Genomic DNA, 17,136 nt, shown 5'->3' on the forward strand with positions numbered 1-17,136 from the left:
CTCTTTGCAGTGCTTTGTGATTTCTGGAGCAGTGACACAGTAATGATGACAATGTCAACAATAACCTGGACATTGACAAAAAAAATTAAAAAATGCCAAAATAAATAGAACAGTCATTCTAAAATCTATTGGGGCATCCATATAGCACTTAGTCATGTGTACAGTTAATCCAACATAACTCATAGGTTTTCAAATATTTTAGTGAAGAAGTTTATATTTTTTAATCCAAATTGCTAATGTACCACTTCTTATTCCTGAAAGCTATTTGTTTCCACCTTAAATGGCACCACCCTCAAGCTAGTTGCTGACTCTAAACCTTGGCTTCACCCATAATTTCTCTAACTCTCCCCTCCACCACATTCTGTGCATCCAAAATTCCACAACTAAACATCTCATCTCTGTCCAATCCACACAACTTCCACTAACATATTAATCATTACTTCTTTCATCTCTTCCTCTATCTGTTGCACAAGCCAATTTATCAGCTGCTTCATCTCCAGTCTTGTCTGATCCAGTCTGTTCTCCTCTGATTCACCATCCTCCAATCACACAAACTCCCTCTAACCCACTAAATCTTGCCTCCCTCAGCACAGCCACTGGTTGTCTCTACAGTGTGTTGGTGGATCTAAAGGAAAGCTGTCACCTCTGAAATGATGTACCTCATGTGCCTACAGCTTGGTTAGTAAAACTTGGTTAGTAGGCTCGTGTTTTTTGCAAAGGAAAATGCAGCTAATTATTCAGGTTGTCTCTGCCTTTTGCCAGAGAACAGCTCAGCTAATGCAGAACAATGGGATTTTAGTTGACATTCACTCTCATAGGCTGGTGCTTTGGTGCAGTGCTGTGAGCTCTGTCCCACAGGGCCTTTGCGCATGCAATTTCTTCTACCCAGGATATTCTTCTTCCTACAAGCATTATTCTCCAGGAAAAAAAAAAAAAAAAAAAACTGTTGATTCTGACTCATAGCAAATACATAGGGCAGAGTAGAACTGCCCATAGGGTTATCCAAGGAGCAGCTGGTGCATTCAAACTGCCAGTCTCTTGGTTAGCAGCTGAATGCTTAACCACTGTGCTGCCAAGACTCACTCAAGCTAAATGCTGACTTTTCAGCAAGGTCTCCACTGTTTAACTCTATGTGATCTCTCCATTATTCTCTATCTCTGCATCCTAGTCATTCTCTTCATAGCACTTATCGCAATTTAAAAACATTTTTCTTTATTCACCTGTTGGTTATTATATGTCTCCTTCCCTATATTTCCCTATATTGTATAATCTCTGAGGGCATAAATGATGTCTTCAATTTTTTTTTTTTTAATTTCCAACGTTGTATAACCAATGCCTTGTATAATCCTGATCCATCCCATTGCCAATGAATGGATTCTGACTCATAGCGACCCACAGGGCAGAGTAGAACTACTCCATATGGTTTCCAAGGAGCACCTGGTAGATTCAAACTGCCGACCTTTTGGTTGATAGCCTGAGCTCTTAACCACTGTGCCACCAGGGCTCCTGAATCCTGACCCATAGTAGATTCTAATTCAACAAAGATTGAATAAATCAAGGATAATCCCTAATATATAAATAGTGAGAGATTGAGTATACAAATGGGCAATGGCCAGACCATATACCACAATAGAACTCTGACACGCAACCTCTGCAGCAAATAGCCTAGGAAGCCAAATCCGAACATTCTCAATAATTGACCCAGAGCAATCACAATTTGGCCTATATATTGCCAGCTTCCCATAATTTTGTCTATACTATTAACCCATTGCTGTCAAGTCGGGTCTGACTCATAGCGACCATAGAGGACAGAGTAGAACTGCCCCGTAGAGTTTCCAAGGAGCGCCTGGTGGATTTGAACTGCTGACCTTTTGGCTAGCAGCTGTAGCACTTTAGTCACAATAAATACAATTTGTTACACATATTTCTAGTATTTTCTCTGCACATTTAGGCTTTTAACAATTTTGTCTAGCTTTTGTTAAAAACCTAAATGTGTACAGAAACACCAGAAATATGTATAACAAATTGTATTTATTGTGAGTAGATACAATTCAAATGAAACAGCATCAACCCGAAAGTATCAAGAAGGTGCTCCAAAGACAGAACAGTGAAAGAAAGTAATATAGGTCATTGGGTCACCTTTGGATATAATACCGCAATGCTTGTTTAACAAGGGTCACATGTGTTGATTCTCAAGGTGGGCAGCTCTCAACACCCCTAAGTATCTGGGTCTGGCAGGGCACTCCCCTAAATGTCACTCTCATGTTAATTTCTCGTGAGACAGCCTCAAAGCACTTACAAGGTTCCAGGGTCAGTCAGTTGTAGAAAGAGCTGATAAGGACATGCAATACACCTTCCCGTCAGACCATGGAGTTCCTGCTTCTCCAATCTGGCTGCTCAAAGGTCATTCTCTAAAAGTGCCCAACGCCTAAAGTAAAATGGTCTCTGCTAATGCGCTTACTAGGCTGTTGTTTAACCTGAAGTTGACTCCAGGGAAGCCAGTTCCTTAAAGCCTCAAGGTTCAAAAGGACACCTAAGGGCAAATGGCCTGGGTGGCTCACCTGAACTCCATTAACCCAGAAACCTAGATTCCAAGAGAATAGAAACAGTTTCTCACTTCCAACTCAGGATCAACTCGAAAAAGACAAACATGCTCCCCAAGCCAATCAATTGCATAAAATGCCCTGTTTCTAATTAGCCCAATTCCAGCTTCCTGGTGTCAACAATTAAGCCTTCCTTTTTTCTCACTATAAGATTTGTCACATCCCTGCCTTCATTGAGTCCCTGTCAAACACAGGAAAAAAAATCAAAAAAAAACAGTGCTGTCAAGTCTATTCCGACTCATAGAGACCCTAGAGGACAGAGTAGAACTGCCCCATAGAGTTTCCAAGGAGCACCTGGTGGATTCAAACTGTCAACCGTTTGGTTAGCAGCCGTAGCACTTAACCACTACACCACCAGGGTTTACAAGTGATGGTGATTTACTACCGTGCTAAAATGGAATAATTAGACTTCGTTCCCAGTTGTGTTGCATTTATTTATTTCCACAAAAAATAAAGTCATTACTTTCCAGGTGAAGAGTTGTGGTTGGAACACCAGAAGCTATGTATTTCTCACTTTCAGATGTAGTCTGCCTCTGAGGAAAAAAAAAAAAAAAAGCATCCCTTAGATAGTTTGAAATCCACTGATAATGTATCAAGCTCAAAGACTAAATTAGTAAGCAAGTGCGGAATCCTTCCCCTGTCACTCAGTAGTTGGGAATACTTGGGCAAGACAATAAATCTCTTAGTGTCAACTTCATTTATAAAATGTCAATGACAGTACATTTCTCATCAAGTTATAACGGTAAGCATTAAATGAATTTCCATCCTCAGTTTCAATATCCTCACCATCTTGTTTCTTTACTGTCCAAAGTAGCAATACAGCAAGCAACTCTAGGTCAATTCAGATACCTATTTGATTTTATTCAGAATCTAAGCTATGGAATGCAACTCGAGAAATCTTTACACTACCAGATTTAATATTTTTCAACCCAGGCAACTGCTTTATTTGTATCCACAATCATTTCTATTCTTTCTATAGGGAAGAACTGTAAGCAATTTTCAAATGGGCTCATCTATCCACCCATGTGGGTTATTTTCACTTTTATTGCCCTTGCCCTATTTTACAATTCTGCAATTTGTAGACAGTGAATAGTAATTCAAATGATGCTTGTCCATACACACATACATTCCCCCCGCAATGGAGAGGGAGTTGACTTCCCTCCCCCTTGTGGAAAAAGTCAGTTTTGTATCTATTTGTAAATGTATTTGTGGATATCTGATCGGATGAAATTATGCTTCTTTAAATTTCACTGTGTAGCCATTGTTACACCATGCTCTTTCCCCAATTTATTGCAGGTTTTTAAGAAAATTAACATTTTATTAAAACTTTGCGTACATTTAGAGTAAATAAGCAGAGTGTAACTATCAGAAGAGTTATTCTCTGAGTAGATAGAACAAAGCAGCGATGTAACAATGATCCTGAACTCTGGAATATTGCTCAGTGTTTCTTTTTCTAACTTTGTTATGTTTCTGGCTAGCTAAATTAGATAAATTCTGGGCAAGTGTCATATACCTGGCTTCAACATATTTTGATCTTATGATCTTCAAAGTACTTTCACATTTAATTTAATTCTCACAACTCTTTAAAATATGTTGAGGGTGATGTCTTTATAGAAAAGGAACTGGTAATCGGAGGCCATTTGAGCAGCCCAGATTTGCATACCTCTGTAATAAAAGGATCTGGTTAGGCCTTTGGAGATTCTATGTTATTATGATAGGGCATTCTCCAATAAGCAGATAATTCAATTCCTAATTAGAGTCCAGGAGTCCCTGGGTTATGTAAATGTTCCACACAGTGTTACTAGCTGAAAGGTTGGACGTTCAAACCCATCCAAATTTGCCTCATATCCATCCAGGTGTGCCTCGGAAGATAGGTTTGGTGGCCTGCTTCTGAAAGGTCACAGTCTTGAAAACACTATGGGGTAGTTCTACTCTGCACACATGGGTTTGCCATAAGGCAGAATCCATTTGATGGCCACTAACAACAACAATTGGACTCCATTTATTCTGGGTTTTGTCTAAAAAATAAAATGTGCTAAATGTGCTTTGTTATTATCATTGTTTGACATGTTTGAGGATTTACAAACTGTCTTATTCCAGGCATGTTACCACTTCTAACATCAGATTTCTATGTGTAAAATCAATGGATATAAGAGATAATTTCATATAACCCCATGCAGCTGTAAAATTGTATGATTCTGTCGAGAATACTTACCAGACTGATTCCTCTCTTTTGCCCTTCTTCTTACTACAGTGTTGTTAGCCTCAGTTCGTTTTCTAGCGGAAAATCAAATATGACACTTAGAGACAAAAACATTCATTTAATTGCAACATTTATCAGAATCCATTTGAGGTGTGCCTTCTGTGTTCATAGAACAAGTGTTAACCTCTCATAGGAAGGCTTTGGTTCCTTAGGAGCATTTACAGACTTTTTATGCTTTGCTTTGAGAAGTTTGAAATCATCTTCCTGATCAGACATCAGTTCTTAGGGACCGACACTCTCACATCTAAATCCCAAAGGGAAAAATATGTGAGCAATTAAACATTTCTAATTAGGAGTTAGTTAAACACACAATAAAATGATGTAATATGTTTTTCTGTATCTTGAAGATATCCCAAAGAAGCATGTCTTGGCCTTTGAAGTGGTATATTATTAAATAGAAAATTGGATTGTGATATTTATTACTTATTTTATTTAACCAGCTCAAAGCAATTTATCAAACAACTATTGGAATATTCTATGTAAAGGGATGGTTCAATGAGCAGGGAGCAAACAAACATACATCTAGCTATCCACTGAGAGATATAAAGATCCAGAAATTTAACACGTCAAAGAAGAACCACCTGTGAATGAAGTTAATAACTCTAATATGTGCTATTATTTACTTTTTTCTGTGTTCAAATTGAACGTTGACCATCCAAGACCTGAACAGGTCAGAAAGTCTTCATTCAAACAATACAATTATACTGTGTATATTTTGTGCCAAATATTGTTTTAGGCACACGACAGAGAAGAGGAGGATAATTTGACTGGGCATTAAGGATTTAGTTAAGTCCAGAAGAGGAAATGACAGAGAGTAGAGAAACAACATAAACGATGTTGTGCTGTTAAGAAAGTCCATGGCAAACTTGCAGAATTTAAGATGAGGTCTAGAGAGAATGTCTTGTCTAATGAAGAAAGATGTGACAGGAAAGATATATTTGATTAAGACAAAATGGCCTTGAATTCTACTTCAAGCTTTGTAAAAACAAGAAAGTTCAATGCTGAAGGTTCTTATGAGAAGGCCATATATATTGTATGTACATTGTACTAGTTTATTGATGCACTAGTTCTGTGGTTCCCAATATGAGTGGTTTCTCTCCTCAGGGAACATTTGACAATGCTTGGAGACAGTTCTGCTAGTCAGAACATTGAGGGCTGGGTCAGGGAAGAGAGGAAGGGTGCTGCTTGCATCAAATGGGAAGAGGCCAAGGATACTGTCCAACATCCTACACTGCCCAGGACAGAACTCCATAACAAGGATAGACAGAAGCACCATGCCATCCCTCCACAGTAAAGACAAAAAAAAAACTAAGTAAAACAAACGTCCTTCCTGGAACCTGAAGTGCCAAATGAAGGGATAGAGAACTCAGCCAAACACCGAGTGAAATAAGAAACTGACAGAGGACAGAGAGCAAGGAGAGATACGTACAGACGACCCCATCAGCTAATGCAGCATGGATCTGCCATCTTGAACTCCAGTCGGGGATGAGCAGACAGGGAGCATGGGAAAGCACCTTTGCGGAACTCCCAGCAGGAGACAGAGCACCTGGTAACCACCCATACGTGCTCTCCCACTCCCATTCTCTCCCCACCGCTTTACCTTCAAGCTTCCTGGTAGGCTGTGGTCACTTGGCTGGCCAGAAAGTGCAGCATCCATGCCTCTTGGATTCACTCCATCCACACAGGAGATCAGCAGACAGGGAGTAGGGGAAAGCAGCTTCATGAAGTTCCCAGCAGGAGACAGACCACCTGGTAACCAGAAATATAAGCTTTCTTAGCCACCCTCTGTTCCCCCCCACCACCTCCAGCATCCTCTGCTTCCCGCTAGCCACAGTCTCTTGGCCGGGAGGCAACTGCTTTAGCCACAGGCTGCTTGGATTTGTCCTGCTCACACTGGCTGGGCTCCTGAGCTGATATTGGTTCTTTCCATCTCTTTTGGTTTCTTCCGTGCCTCCTACCACCACCCCCTCCTTTCTCTGGAACACCTGGTTCCATGTGCCATCTTTGCTTCTTCTTGAAAATATGTGAAGCCATGCTTGTCTGGGGAACAACTCCCCAGGTCTGCAACACCACGCTGGAATCTCTGGGGCTTTATTTCCCCCCTTGTTTTGTTTTGTTCTGTTTTGTTTGTTTTCTTTTTGCAGCTTGGAAGCCCCTTCTAGCCAGGCTGCACTGCATGGCTCAGGAGCCACTCCCCCAATCTGAGCAGCTGCATGGGTGGGATCCCTGAGGCATTTCTTTTTTCTTCTTCTTCTTTCTTTTCCCTTTTCTTTTCTCTCTTTTTCTGTTTCTGTGTCTTGATTTCTCAGTTCTCTTCTCTCTACATTTATCTTCTTTTCCTGTCTCCTGAATACCCAGTGCTGTGAAACCCTGGTGGTGTAGTGGTTAAGTGCTATGGCTGCTAACCAAAGGGTCAGCAGTTCAAATCTGCCAGGCACTCCTTGGAAACTCTATGGGGCAGTTCTACTCCTATAGGGTCGCTATGAGTCAGAATCGATTTGATGGCACTGAGTTTGGTTTCTTGGTTTGGTGTGACATCTATACCCCTTCTAGCCAGGCTGTATTGTGAAGCATGGGATTCACTTCCCCAGTCTTAGCAGCCCCACCAGTGGGACTCTGGGAGTCCTGAGGGCTTTTCTTTTGTTCTACTCCAATTTTTTATCCAGGTATTTTCTTTTTTTTTTTTTTTTTTTTGCTTTTCTCCATTTCTCAGTTTCTTATCTCTCCACTCCAATGGCAAGCTCCCTTAGCACTCAATTTTTTTCTCTTTCCTTGATTGCTTCTTTGTTTTTAGCCCCTGTTTTTCTCTCCTCTCTCTCTTCTTTCCCACACCCCTAATAGCTCCACACATTACAACCTTCCCCCTCTCTCCTGCCTACCTGTACCGTGCACTGAACACCACACCTCCAAGCAGCACAGGCACGGCCTACTGGAACCTTCCCAGCACTAATTCCTGGCCAGCCCTGTCAGTCCTAGTATGTACAAAAAAACAACCCATCTCAGCCCCTCCCCTTCAGCTGGACCTGCCCTGCTGCACCATAGCCAAATGACTGCCCTGCCCATTGGACAAGGAGGTAAAAAGTATCCTGACTACAGATGAGCAAACAAGGAACTCACAGCCTACCTGCTCAGACATAACCAAATAAAACAAAAAAGCAGAAAAAAACAAACAAATCTACAATGAAGAAATGAAGAAAATAATTACTGAATGTCCCAAAGACAGCGGACAATACCAAAACATTAAAAAAAAAAAAAAAAGGGCAAGATGGGTCCAGTAGGTTTCCAAAATAAAACACCAGGTGACTTTCCAGTAGAAGAAAAGATACTAGAACTACCTGAGAGGGAATTCAAATCTTTAATATTCAGAGCAATCCAAGAGTTGAAATAAAAAGCAGATAAACATGAGGTAAAAATAGAAACGTTTTTGGAAAAAAATGGACTAATTCATGGCAAATACAGACAAAAAAATGGAACAATTCAGGAGAGTAACACAGGAACAAAATGCCAAATTAAATTCACAACTAGAAATCATTCAAAAACAACAATTACAAATCCAAAAGATAAACAACAAGATTTCAGAAATGGACAGTGCCACAGGAGGGGTGAGGAGAAGGTTTGAAATGATGGAAGACAGAATCAGGGAAATCAAAGACAGACACTTGAATACAACTCTGAGGAAAAATCAGAAAAAAGAATGTAGGAAAATGAAGAAACCCTGAGAATTATGTGGGATACAATCAAAAGCAAAACTTTGTGAGTGATCGGAGTTCCAGAACAGGGAGAGAAAATGGAAAACTCAGAGAGGGTCTTTGAAGAACTGCTAACAGAAAACTTCCCTAATATCATGAATGACGAAAAGCTGACCATCCAAGAAGCTCAACGAACCTCATAATGGATAGACCCCAAAAGAAAAACATCAAGGAATATCATAATCACTTTCTTTAAAACCAGAGACAAAGAAAAAAATCCTGAAAGCAGCTCAAGAAAAACAAATAGTTATGTACAGAGGAGAAACAACAAGACTAAGCTCTGATTATTCGGCAGAAACCATACAGGCAAGAAGGCAATGGGATAACATATATAAAACCTTGAAAGAAAAAAAATTGCCAATGAAGAATAATATATCCTGAAAAACTTTCATTCAAATATGATCGGGAAATTAGGACATTTCCAGATAAGCAGGAATTAAGGGAATATGTAAAAACCAAACCAAACTTACAAGAATTATTAAAGGGAGTCCTTTGGTCTGAGAACAAACAACATCAAATTACAGCCTGAATCTAGGACACAAAATTATACCAGCCAGATACTGACATAGGAAATGAACTCTCAAAGAGTAACGAAAACCAAAACAATTGCAAAAGGGAACCAGAGAGGTTAATCTGTAAATGACAACAACATCAGAACAATAAAAGAGAGAATAAATGGTATAGTTATAAAACTCTATAATGGAGAGTAAGGCAAAGCAATACCAAGTAACAATAAAAATAGGCTGGGTCAAACCTAGGAAGATAAGGGTAAATTTCAAAGTAACTACAAAGAAAGTTAACAAACCTATTCATCAAAATAAAGGAGAAAAACATAAAGTCTCAATGAAAAAAAAACCTACAAAAACAAAAGAAATGAAAAAAGAAATCCATAAACAAAAGGAACTCAGCACAGGACCTTATGCTGAGTGAAATAAGTCAATCATAAAAGGACAAATATAGTATGAGACCACTACTGTAAAAACTCATGAAAAGGTTGACATACAAAAAGAAACAATATTTGATAGTTACAAGGGAGGGGAGGGGTGGGGATGGAAAAACACTTAATAGACAAAAAATAAGTGGTAACTTTGTTGAAGGGTAAGACAGTACACAATACTGGGGAAGCCAGCACAACCTGTACAAGGCAAGGCCATGGAACCTCCATAGACACATCCAAACTCCCTGGAGGACTGAATTGCTGGGCTGAGAGCTGTAGGGACCATGGTCTCAGGGAACATGTAGTTCAATTGGCATAAAAGAGTTTATAGAGAAAATGTTCTACATTCTACTTTGGTGAGTAGCGTCTGCGGTCTTAAAAGCCTGTGAGCAGCCATCTAGGATATTCCACTGGTCTCACCCCTTTGGGAGCAAGGAAGAATGAAGAAAACTAAAGACGACACAAGAGAAAGATTAGTCCAAAGGACTAATGGACCACATCTACCATGGCCTCCACCAGACTGAGTCCAGTACAACTAGATGGTGCCTGGCTACCATCACTGACTGGTCTGATAGTGATCATAATAGAGGGTCCCAGCCAGAGCTGGACAAAAATGTAGAACAAAATCCTAACTCAAAAAGCAAGACCAGACTTGCTGGCCTGACAGAGACTGGGGAAACTCTGTGAATATGGTCCCCAGACACACTTTCAGCCCAGTAATGAGGCCACTCCTGAGGTTCACCCTTCAGCCAAAGATTGAACAGGCCCATGGAACAAAACAAGACTAAAGGTGCGCACCAGCCCTGGGGCAGGGACTTGAAGCAGGAGAGAAAAGGAGAGCTGGTAATAGGGAACCCAGGGTTGAGTGTTGACACATAGTGGGGTTGTTAACCAATGTCATATAGAATGTATGTACTAATTCTTTGATGAGAAACTAGTTTGTTCTGTAAACCTTCATCTAAATTTCAATGAGAAAAAAAAGCAAAAAAAGAACTCCATAGCAAAGAATTGCCTGAACCAAAATGTCAATAATACCAAGGATGATAAACTGCTTTAGTTGGAGCTTCAAATTTACCTTACTTTTATCTTAACATGAAAAATCTCTCAGGTAATATGAGAAATCTCACCTCATTTAAAATATTTGAATTTCAATACAGTGCCACATTTTCATCTCAAGCACATTACTCATTTTTTTTTTCCAGTTAGCATTTATTTAATTGAAATAATAAGTAACCATTTGTGACAGGTATTCTGGAATATTTCTTAATGGTTAACACATGATTCTTGCCCCAAAGATACCGTTTTAAGAAACGTTAGTAAGAATGCTTTCTATGAGGCAAGTCCTTGCAGTTTTATGATTTAACACACATGTACACACACAGAGGAAGGTGTTTTAATGACAGCACAGAGAGAGGTTTGAAGATTCTGGCATTTTTAAGTTTGGAGTGACGGGGCCACAAGCCAAGGAAAACTGGAAGTCACAGGAAGCTATAAGAGGAAAGGACCAAATTCTTCCCAAGAGGCCCTAGAGAGGATGTGGCCTTGCCAAAACCTTTATTTCAGCCCAATGATACCGATTTCAGATTTCTGACCTCCAGAAGTTCAAGAGAATAAATCTGTGTTCTTTGAGTCCACCAACATTATGATAATTGGTTCAGGAGCCACAGGAAACTAATACTATGGGTAAGATTTACAAAGGTAAAAATGGTTAAAATCATTTCAGACAGACCACAACATTAACGAAGACACACAAACTTGAAAAACAGAGGGTATCAAACATATGATATACTTGTTTAATCAAGAATGAAAGTGAAATACAGAGCTAAAAGTATGGTAAAACACAGAGCATAGGCAACAACAAGAATAACAACAGCTAATTTATTAAGCACATATATTACACCATATCTAGCACTAAGAGTTTGATATTCATTGTTTTTTTAATTTACATGATAATATTATGAGAAGTGACCAACCAGCTGTCCTCAGTTTGACTCTGACTCATGTCTACCCAACAGGTGCCAGAGTAGAGTTTTGTTCCACAGGGTTTTCAGTGGCCAGTTTTTTGGGGAATACACCATCTGGTCTTTCTTCTGAGGCACCCCTGGGTGGACTTGAACTTCCAAACTATTGACCAATAGCCAAGCTCTTTAACTGTTTGCACCACGGAGGAACTCATGAGATAGGTAGAATATTATTACAACATTCATTTTACAGATGAGAAAGTTTTTAAAAGTTGCAAAAGTAATTGACATTGGAAAAGAAAAAGTAGTAAAAGAGAAAATAACCAAAAAATGATTAAAATTTAATTCCCACATATACCCATAAACACATGGGAAGGTTGCTCCAAATTAAAAAAAATATACACATTTTATACATATAATATATGCATACATGTATAATATAAATATAATATATATAACAAAAAACCCATAATATAAATATATAAATATAATATGATATAAAGTTCTACTCTGTCCTAGAGGGTCGCTATGAGTCGAAATCGACTCGATGGCAGTGGGTTTTTTTATTATATGTATTATATTGTATGTATATATGTAATATAGTATATACATATAATATATACATATATAAGAAAAATGTATATCCCCTGAAATAAAAAGGAATTGAATTCAGTAAGAATGGTTACATTCATTAAGGACATTGGAAAGACATGTCTCTTTATTTTTGCTTTGCTGGAAATATATTGGTTTAACACAAACCAAAAAAACTGAGGCTTAACGGTGCCATTTTAAGCCCAAGCAAAATACTCAGAGAGACCAGAGGACAGCAGCAAAAGGTGGTAGGTGCATTTGAACAATGTTCTGTTTAATACTGGGTATTTAAGAGAAATCTAAAAGGTGAGTAGAGAACAAAGAATCATGCAAAGTACCCTGGTTCACTAATGTCTTTCCTGGATTTCCATTTCATTGGTTTTTACTCAAACAAAAATCCCTTCTTAAAGGTCCTTTTTGAAACCCTAAGTCCAGCTAGGAGACCTGGTGGTACAGTGGTTAAGGCTCACTATGGGTCAGAATCAACTCAATGACCATGAGTTTTTTGGTTAAGTCCCGCTAAGAAAATGGCCCCTTGGTGAGTAAATTAAATCCCATCACTTTCCTGAGAGCTTCTTTCACATCCTTGTTCCTCAGGCTGTAGATCAGGGGGTTCAGCATGGGAATTACTACAGTGTAGAACACTGTGGCTACCTTGTCTGTGTCCAGACTGTTGCTAGAGCTGGGCCTGCAATAAATGAAAAGGATTGTTACATGGAAGACAATTATGGCTGTGAAGTGAGAGGCACAGGTGGAAAACGCTCTACGCCTTCCCTCTGCAGAGCGCATCCTCAGGATGGTGACAAGAATAAGCAAGTAGGAGGTGAGGATGACCACAATGGTGATGCTCTCATTGACAATGGTCACAATGTACACCAGCAGTTCATTCATAGAGACATCAGAGCAGGCAAGAGATAAGAGAGGAAGTAGATCACAGAAGAAGTGGTTAATCACATTCGATTGATAGGACGGGATCTCAAGAGCTAAACACAAGTGCATCAGAGAGCACACTGTTCCACACAGGTAGCAGCCAGACACTAGCTCCAAACGGAGCTTCTGGGACATGATGACCATGTACAGCAGGGGGTTGCAGATGGCCACAAACCGGTCATAGGCCATCACAGCCAGCAGGATGACCTCAGTGATTCCATAAGCACAAAACAAATAGAATTGCACTATGCATTCCAGGAAAGAAATGGCTTTGTCCTTGTTGATGATATTGTCCAGTGTCTTAGGCACAATGACGGTGGAGTAACAGAAATCCACAAAGGACAAGTGGCTGAGGAAAAAGTACATGGGGGTGTGAAGCTGACTGCTGACCTGAATCAGTGCAATCATGCCCAGGTTGCCCACAACTGTGACTCCATAGATTAGAAGGAAAAACAGGAAGAGGAAGATTTTCAGCTCAGGGACATCTGATAATCCCTGGAGAATGAACTCTGTCACCACGGTGCAATTTTCTTCCACCATTTTCCACTATATTTCAGGCTTGGGAAAACAATTACATTTTTTATCTTTCTCCTAGAAGAGAATAAGAGTTTTATGTTAACTTCACAGAGACAGAATATTTATATGAAAAATAGTTTTTATAAGAAAACTGCCTATAAGAAAAATGTAATTGTCAAATCATTCAAAGTGTTAAAAACTTCTGTAGATCCCACTGGTTAAAAATAATCATCATCAAAAGCCTTAAATGATTCTCAGAATTTATCTGCACAGTAGATTGGGATTACCTACTAAATTAGTGTTTTGATGAAACTTTGTAAGTGATTCAATGTTATGCTTTACAGCTCCATTGAATTTACCTCCTGTTCCCTGAGAAACTTAACAAGCTGTGTCCAGTTGGGGTTTTAGCTGTTGTGCTCCTGTATGATATTTATATTTTTGTTGTTGTTGTTTTTCTTCCAGTTTATTGGTAGCATAAATTATTAGTAGATGAGGTACCTGTTTTTTCCAATTTCGTGGAGTTCGACAAACTTCCTTGAGTCAGTGGCTTAGAAAGACCTGTTTACATTTGGTATTATGCTGAATTAAAAAAAAGATAAAGTAGATAGTGAAAGCCATAATCTTTTTAGCTTATCAAATTAACCAAGTGATTTTGCTAATTATAAGGGTGATAATGAATGCTAACAATGCTAACTGTTGTATAAACTTTTTCTGGAAAACAGTTAAAAAGCAGATGTCCAAAGTATTAACTCCAAAGCAACAATGAAAGTTAAATTAACTTTTTTTTTTCAGAAGAGACATTTTATTTGTAGCAATCTTTTGTAAGAATTGTTTAAATGTATTGACAAATTACTTTGAAAAATTAAGTTCAAAGCTATATGGCAGCAATGTTTATGGCATTAAATATAAGCAAATACTAAATATAAGAAAATAAATTATTAAGCATGTGTACAGTGTGACTGTAATGGAAAATCATAATGGTGTTTGAAATTAAGTTTCAGACACAGTTAATTAAAAACAGGATGACTAATAGCACACCTGGGAACAGATGTAGCTGTTGACGCGATGTAGCTGTAGAGGTATGAATGGAGCTAGAGAGGTTACATGTAATCAATTTAATGTCAGGTTACAATCCTTAAAAGCACATGTTTTATCCATATTGAAAAAGAGGCAAATAAATATTTTCCCAAGTTCTCACAGAGTAGATTGGGGGAGTGGTTATGTGATCTAGCCTATGTCAGCGGGAGCTGTGACCCAGACTTATTGCTTATAGGAAAGACGTACAGAAGTTGAGGAATTTTACTCTCTCCTAGACTCAGAGACACATGTGCCATCACGATTGTATGAGAAAAGACAGGATTAGGAACACACACAGCTTGGTATTTTCTCCATATGTTGGACTAATTTTTAAAAAGTGGGGACAATTACTTGTCCTGAAGTCATGGTTTGATCATCTACCTGATCGTAATTACATACATACAACTCTTTGCCAACTCCTAAATTAAAGATTTTCTTTCAAATGTTTGTTTCCAATCTAGGCTGATAGCATAAAACTTGGCCATGGTAAAGTCAATCATTGGTGAAAAGAATTAAATCCTTTCCTGAGTAAAGGTAACTGACAAGTCCATGTGTCCTCACACCAGCTGTAGGGCACATTAATGTAACCTCGAACTTAGGGTGACAATTAGGGAATATCTCTGTGGTCATCTGTATTAGAGTCAGTGAAGGAAATTTGTGTGAAAGAAGAAGGAAAGGGAAAGAAAAGGAGAAAAACAAAAGATCTACCGTTTTGTTTGCTGTGTATTCGAACCGAAATTATTAGCTGTCGCCCAGTGTTTGGTGTTACAGAGGAGTTGTTCTAATTTTCCATCAAATATCTCTTAATACTAAAGACAAAAGTATTTTAAAATTGACTAGATAATTTGAAATATTTTAAATTTTAAATCATTTAAATATTTTAAATAATCAGTATATAGGAAAAGGGTTTCTGTATAAACATTCTCTAATTAAAAGAGAGCTTATAACTATTACAGAAACATAAAGCTTATAATTATTATTGAAGTTTATAAAGTATTCTACATAACTAGAAGAATGAGACATATTTTAAAAATATTTTCTTGTTCACAAAATGTATTTCTTTCAATATTCAAGTAACTAGAGTCTAGTTCTAGCTAACAAACCTGACTGGTAGACATCTCTTCCCTGGACTTGAAGATATCAGCCCGTGTGTAGTATAAAAAAAAAAAAGTATAGAGACTTTATATTGCAATTTAAGCTCCTGGGGACTGGGTCCCTTCAGTTCTCAAAACAATTATTTGTCTCTATGGAACACTAAAGAGAAACCGTTAAAAATAAAACTTACTTTACATATAAGACACAAATGATTGTTCATCTCTACGGCATGTCTACTGGAAATTAATATAACAAACCCAATACTGTAACTTGGGAAACAATATGGAAAGGCAAGCAAACATCTGCCAAAATTTCATGGTACGTTATATCAACCCAAAATCCCAGTATTGTGTATGTGGGTAAAGTTCGTATTAACATCCTGAAATGACATGAATATTTCTTGTTAATTTTTCCTTTTCCATAATGTTGCAAAATATCCTAATTTCCTGCAAGGCATAGCATTTATCACACCAACCCCAATCTAGTCAGTAGTAGAGCTGGGCTTCAGTTTTGCTATTTCTTTGATTACCTCAGTGCACCACAAGCTTCATATTTCTGTGGTGTTACCTCATGCTTAGTGTGAGGGCTGGTTTGTCATAGATATACGTTTAATACAAACGAAGTTTTAGGTCTTTCCTTTCACCTCCGCCTCAGAGAGGGCCCCTTTCCAGATCATTCTCCCTCCCCTGACAGTGAAATGCTGAAATGAATTTCCAATGACATTATGTAGTTTCCCCTTGAAATTTTAATCAAAAATTATAAATATGCATAAGTTTTTAAATAATAATATAGTAATGATACATGTAATGATAATTCATTTATTGTAGGCAAAAATCACATAGAGTTTTATTACCACAGAAAATTATAGGTCCATTTATATTCAGCATCTACTTAGTTGCAAGGAAATCCTGGTGGTGTAGCGGTTAAGTGCTAGGGAGGCTAAACAAAAGGTGGGCAGTTCAGATCCACCAGGGGCTCCTTGGAAACCCTATGGGGCAGTTCTACTCTGTCCTATAGGGTGGCTATGAGTCGGAATCAACTCAATGGCAATGGGTTTGGTTTTGGTTTTTAGTTGTAAAGCAGTATGTTAGTGTGAATAATAAAGGATGCAGTTCTGGACAGTAAGTGAAATTTAAATCATTCAGAAGCAAAAAGAAATGATATAAAATCTAATGATCCATATATTTCAAATGAATCATGATGGACTCCAGACTGCTATAGTATACACTTGAAATTACAGGTCTTCCTTTTTCAATTTAAAATTTGATGGATAACACCAACATAAATCATGCTTGACATAGCAACTATGAAAGCTACCAGAGAGAATGTTGGACTCGAACGTTAGATACTAGCAGAATATGAGATTTACCATCAGTGTTTGTTGAAAAGTGTTATTGCCCATGTGGTTGAAGTC

The 17,136-nt window shown here is 38.3% G+C and overlaps 1 protein-coding gene across 1 annotated transcript; it reads right to left on the reverse strand.

Moving 5' to 3' along the window:
• Window positions 1-12,623: 12,623 nt before the first annotated feature.
• On the reverse strand, window positions 12,624-13,574 carry LOC126080346 (olfactory receptor 5L1-like). The gene has a single exon (XM_049891596.1). The coding sequence runs from the start codon at window positions 13,572-13,574 to the stop codon at window positions 12,624-12,626; it is 951 nt and encodes a 316-aa protein (XP_049747553.1).
• Window positions 13,575-17,136: the final 3,562 nt, after the last annotated feature.

This window comes from Elephas maximus, chromosome 7 (genome assembly GCF_024166365.1).
Source record: "Elephas maximus indicus isolate mEleMax1 chromosome 7, mEleMax1 primary haplotype, whole genome shotgun sequence".
In the NCBI taxonomy this organism is placed as follows: Eukaryota; Metazoa; Chordata; class Mammalia; order Proboscidea; family Elephantidae; genus Elephas; species Elephas maximus.

What these genes read in the sequence shown, in the direction of transcription:
- LOC126080346 (XM_049891596.1), bottom strand. Translation starts at nt 13,574, where the DNA reads ATGGTGGAAGAAAATTGCACCGTGGTGACAGAGTTCATTCTCCAGGGA.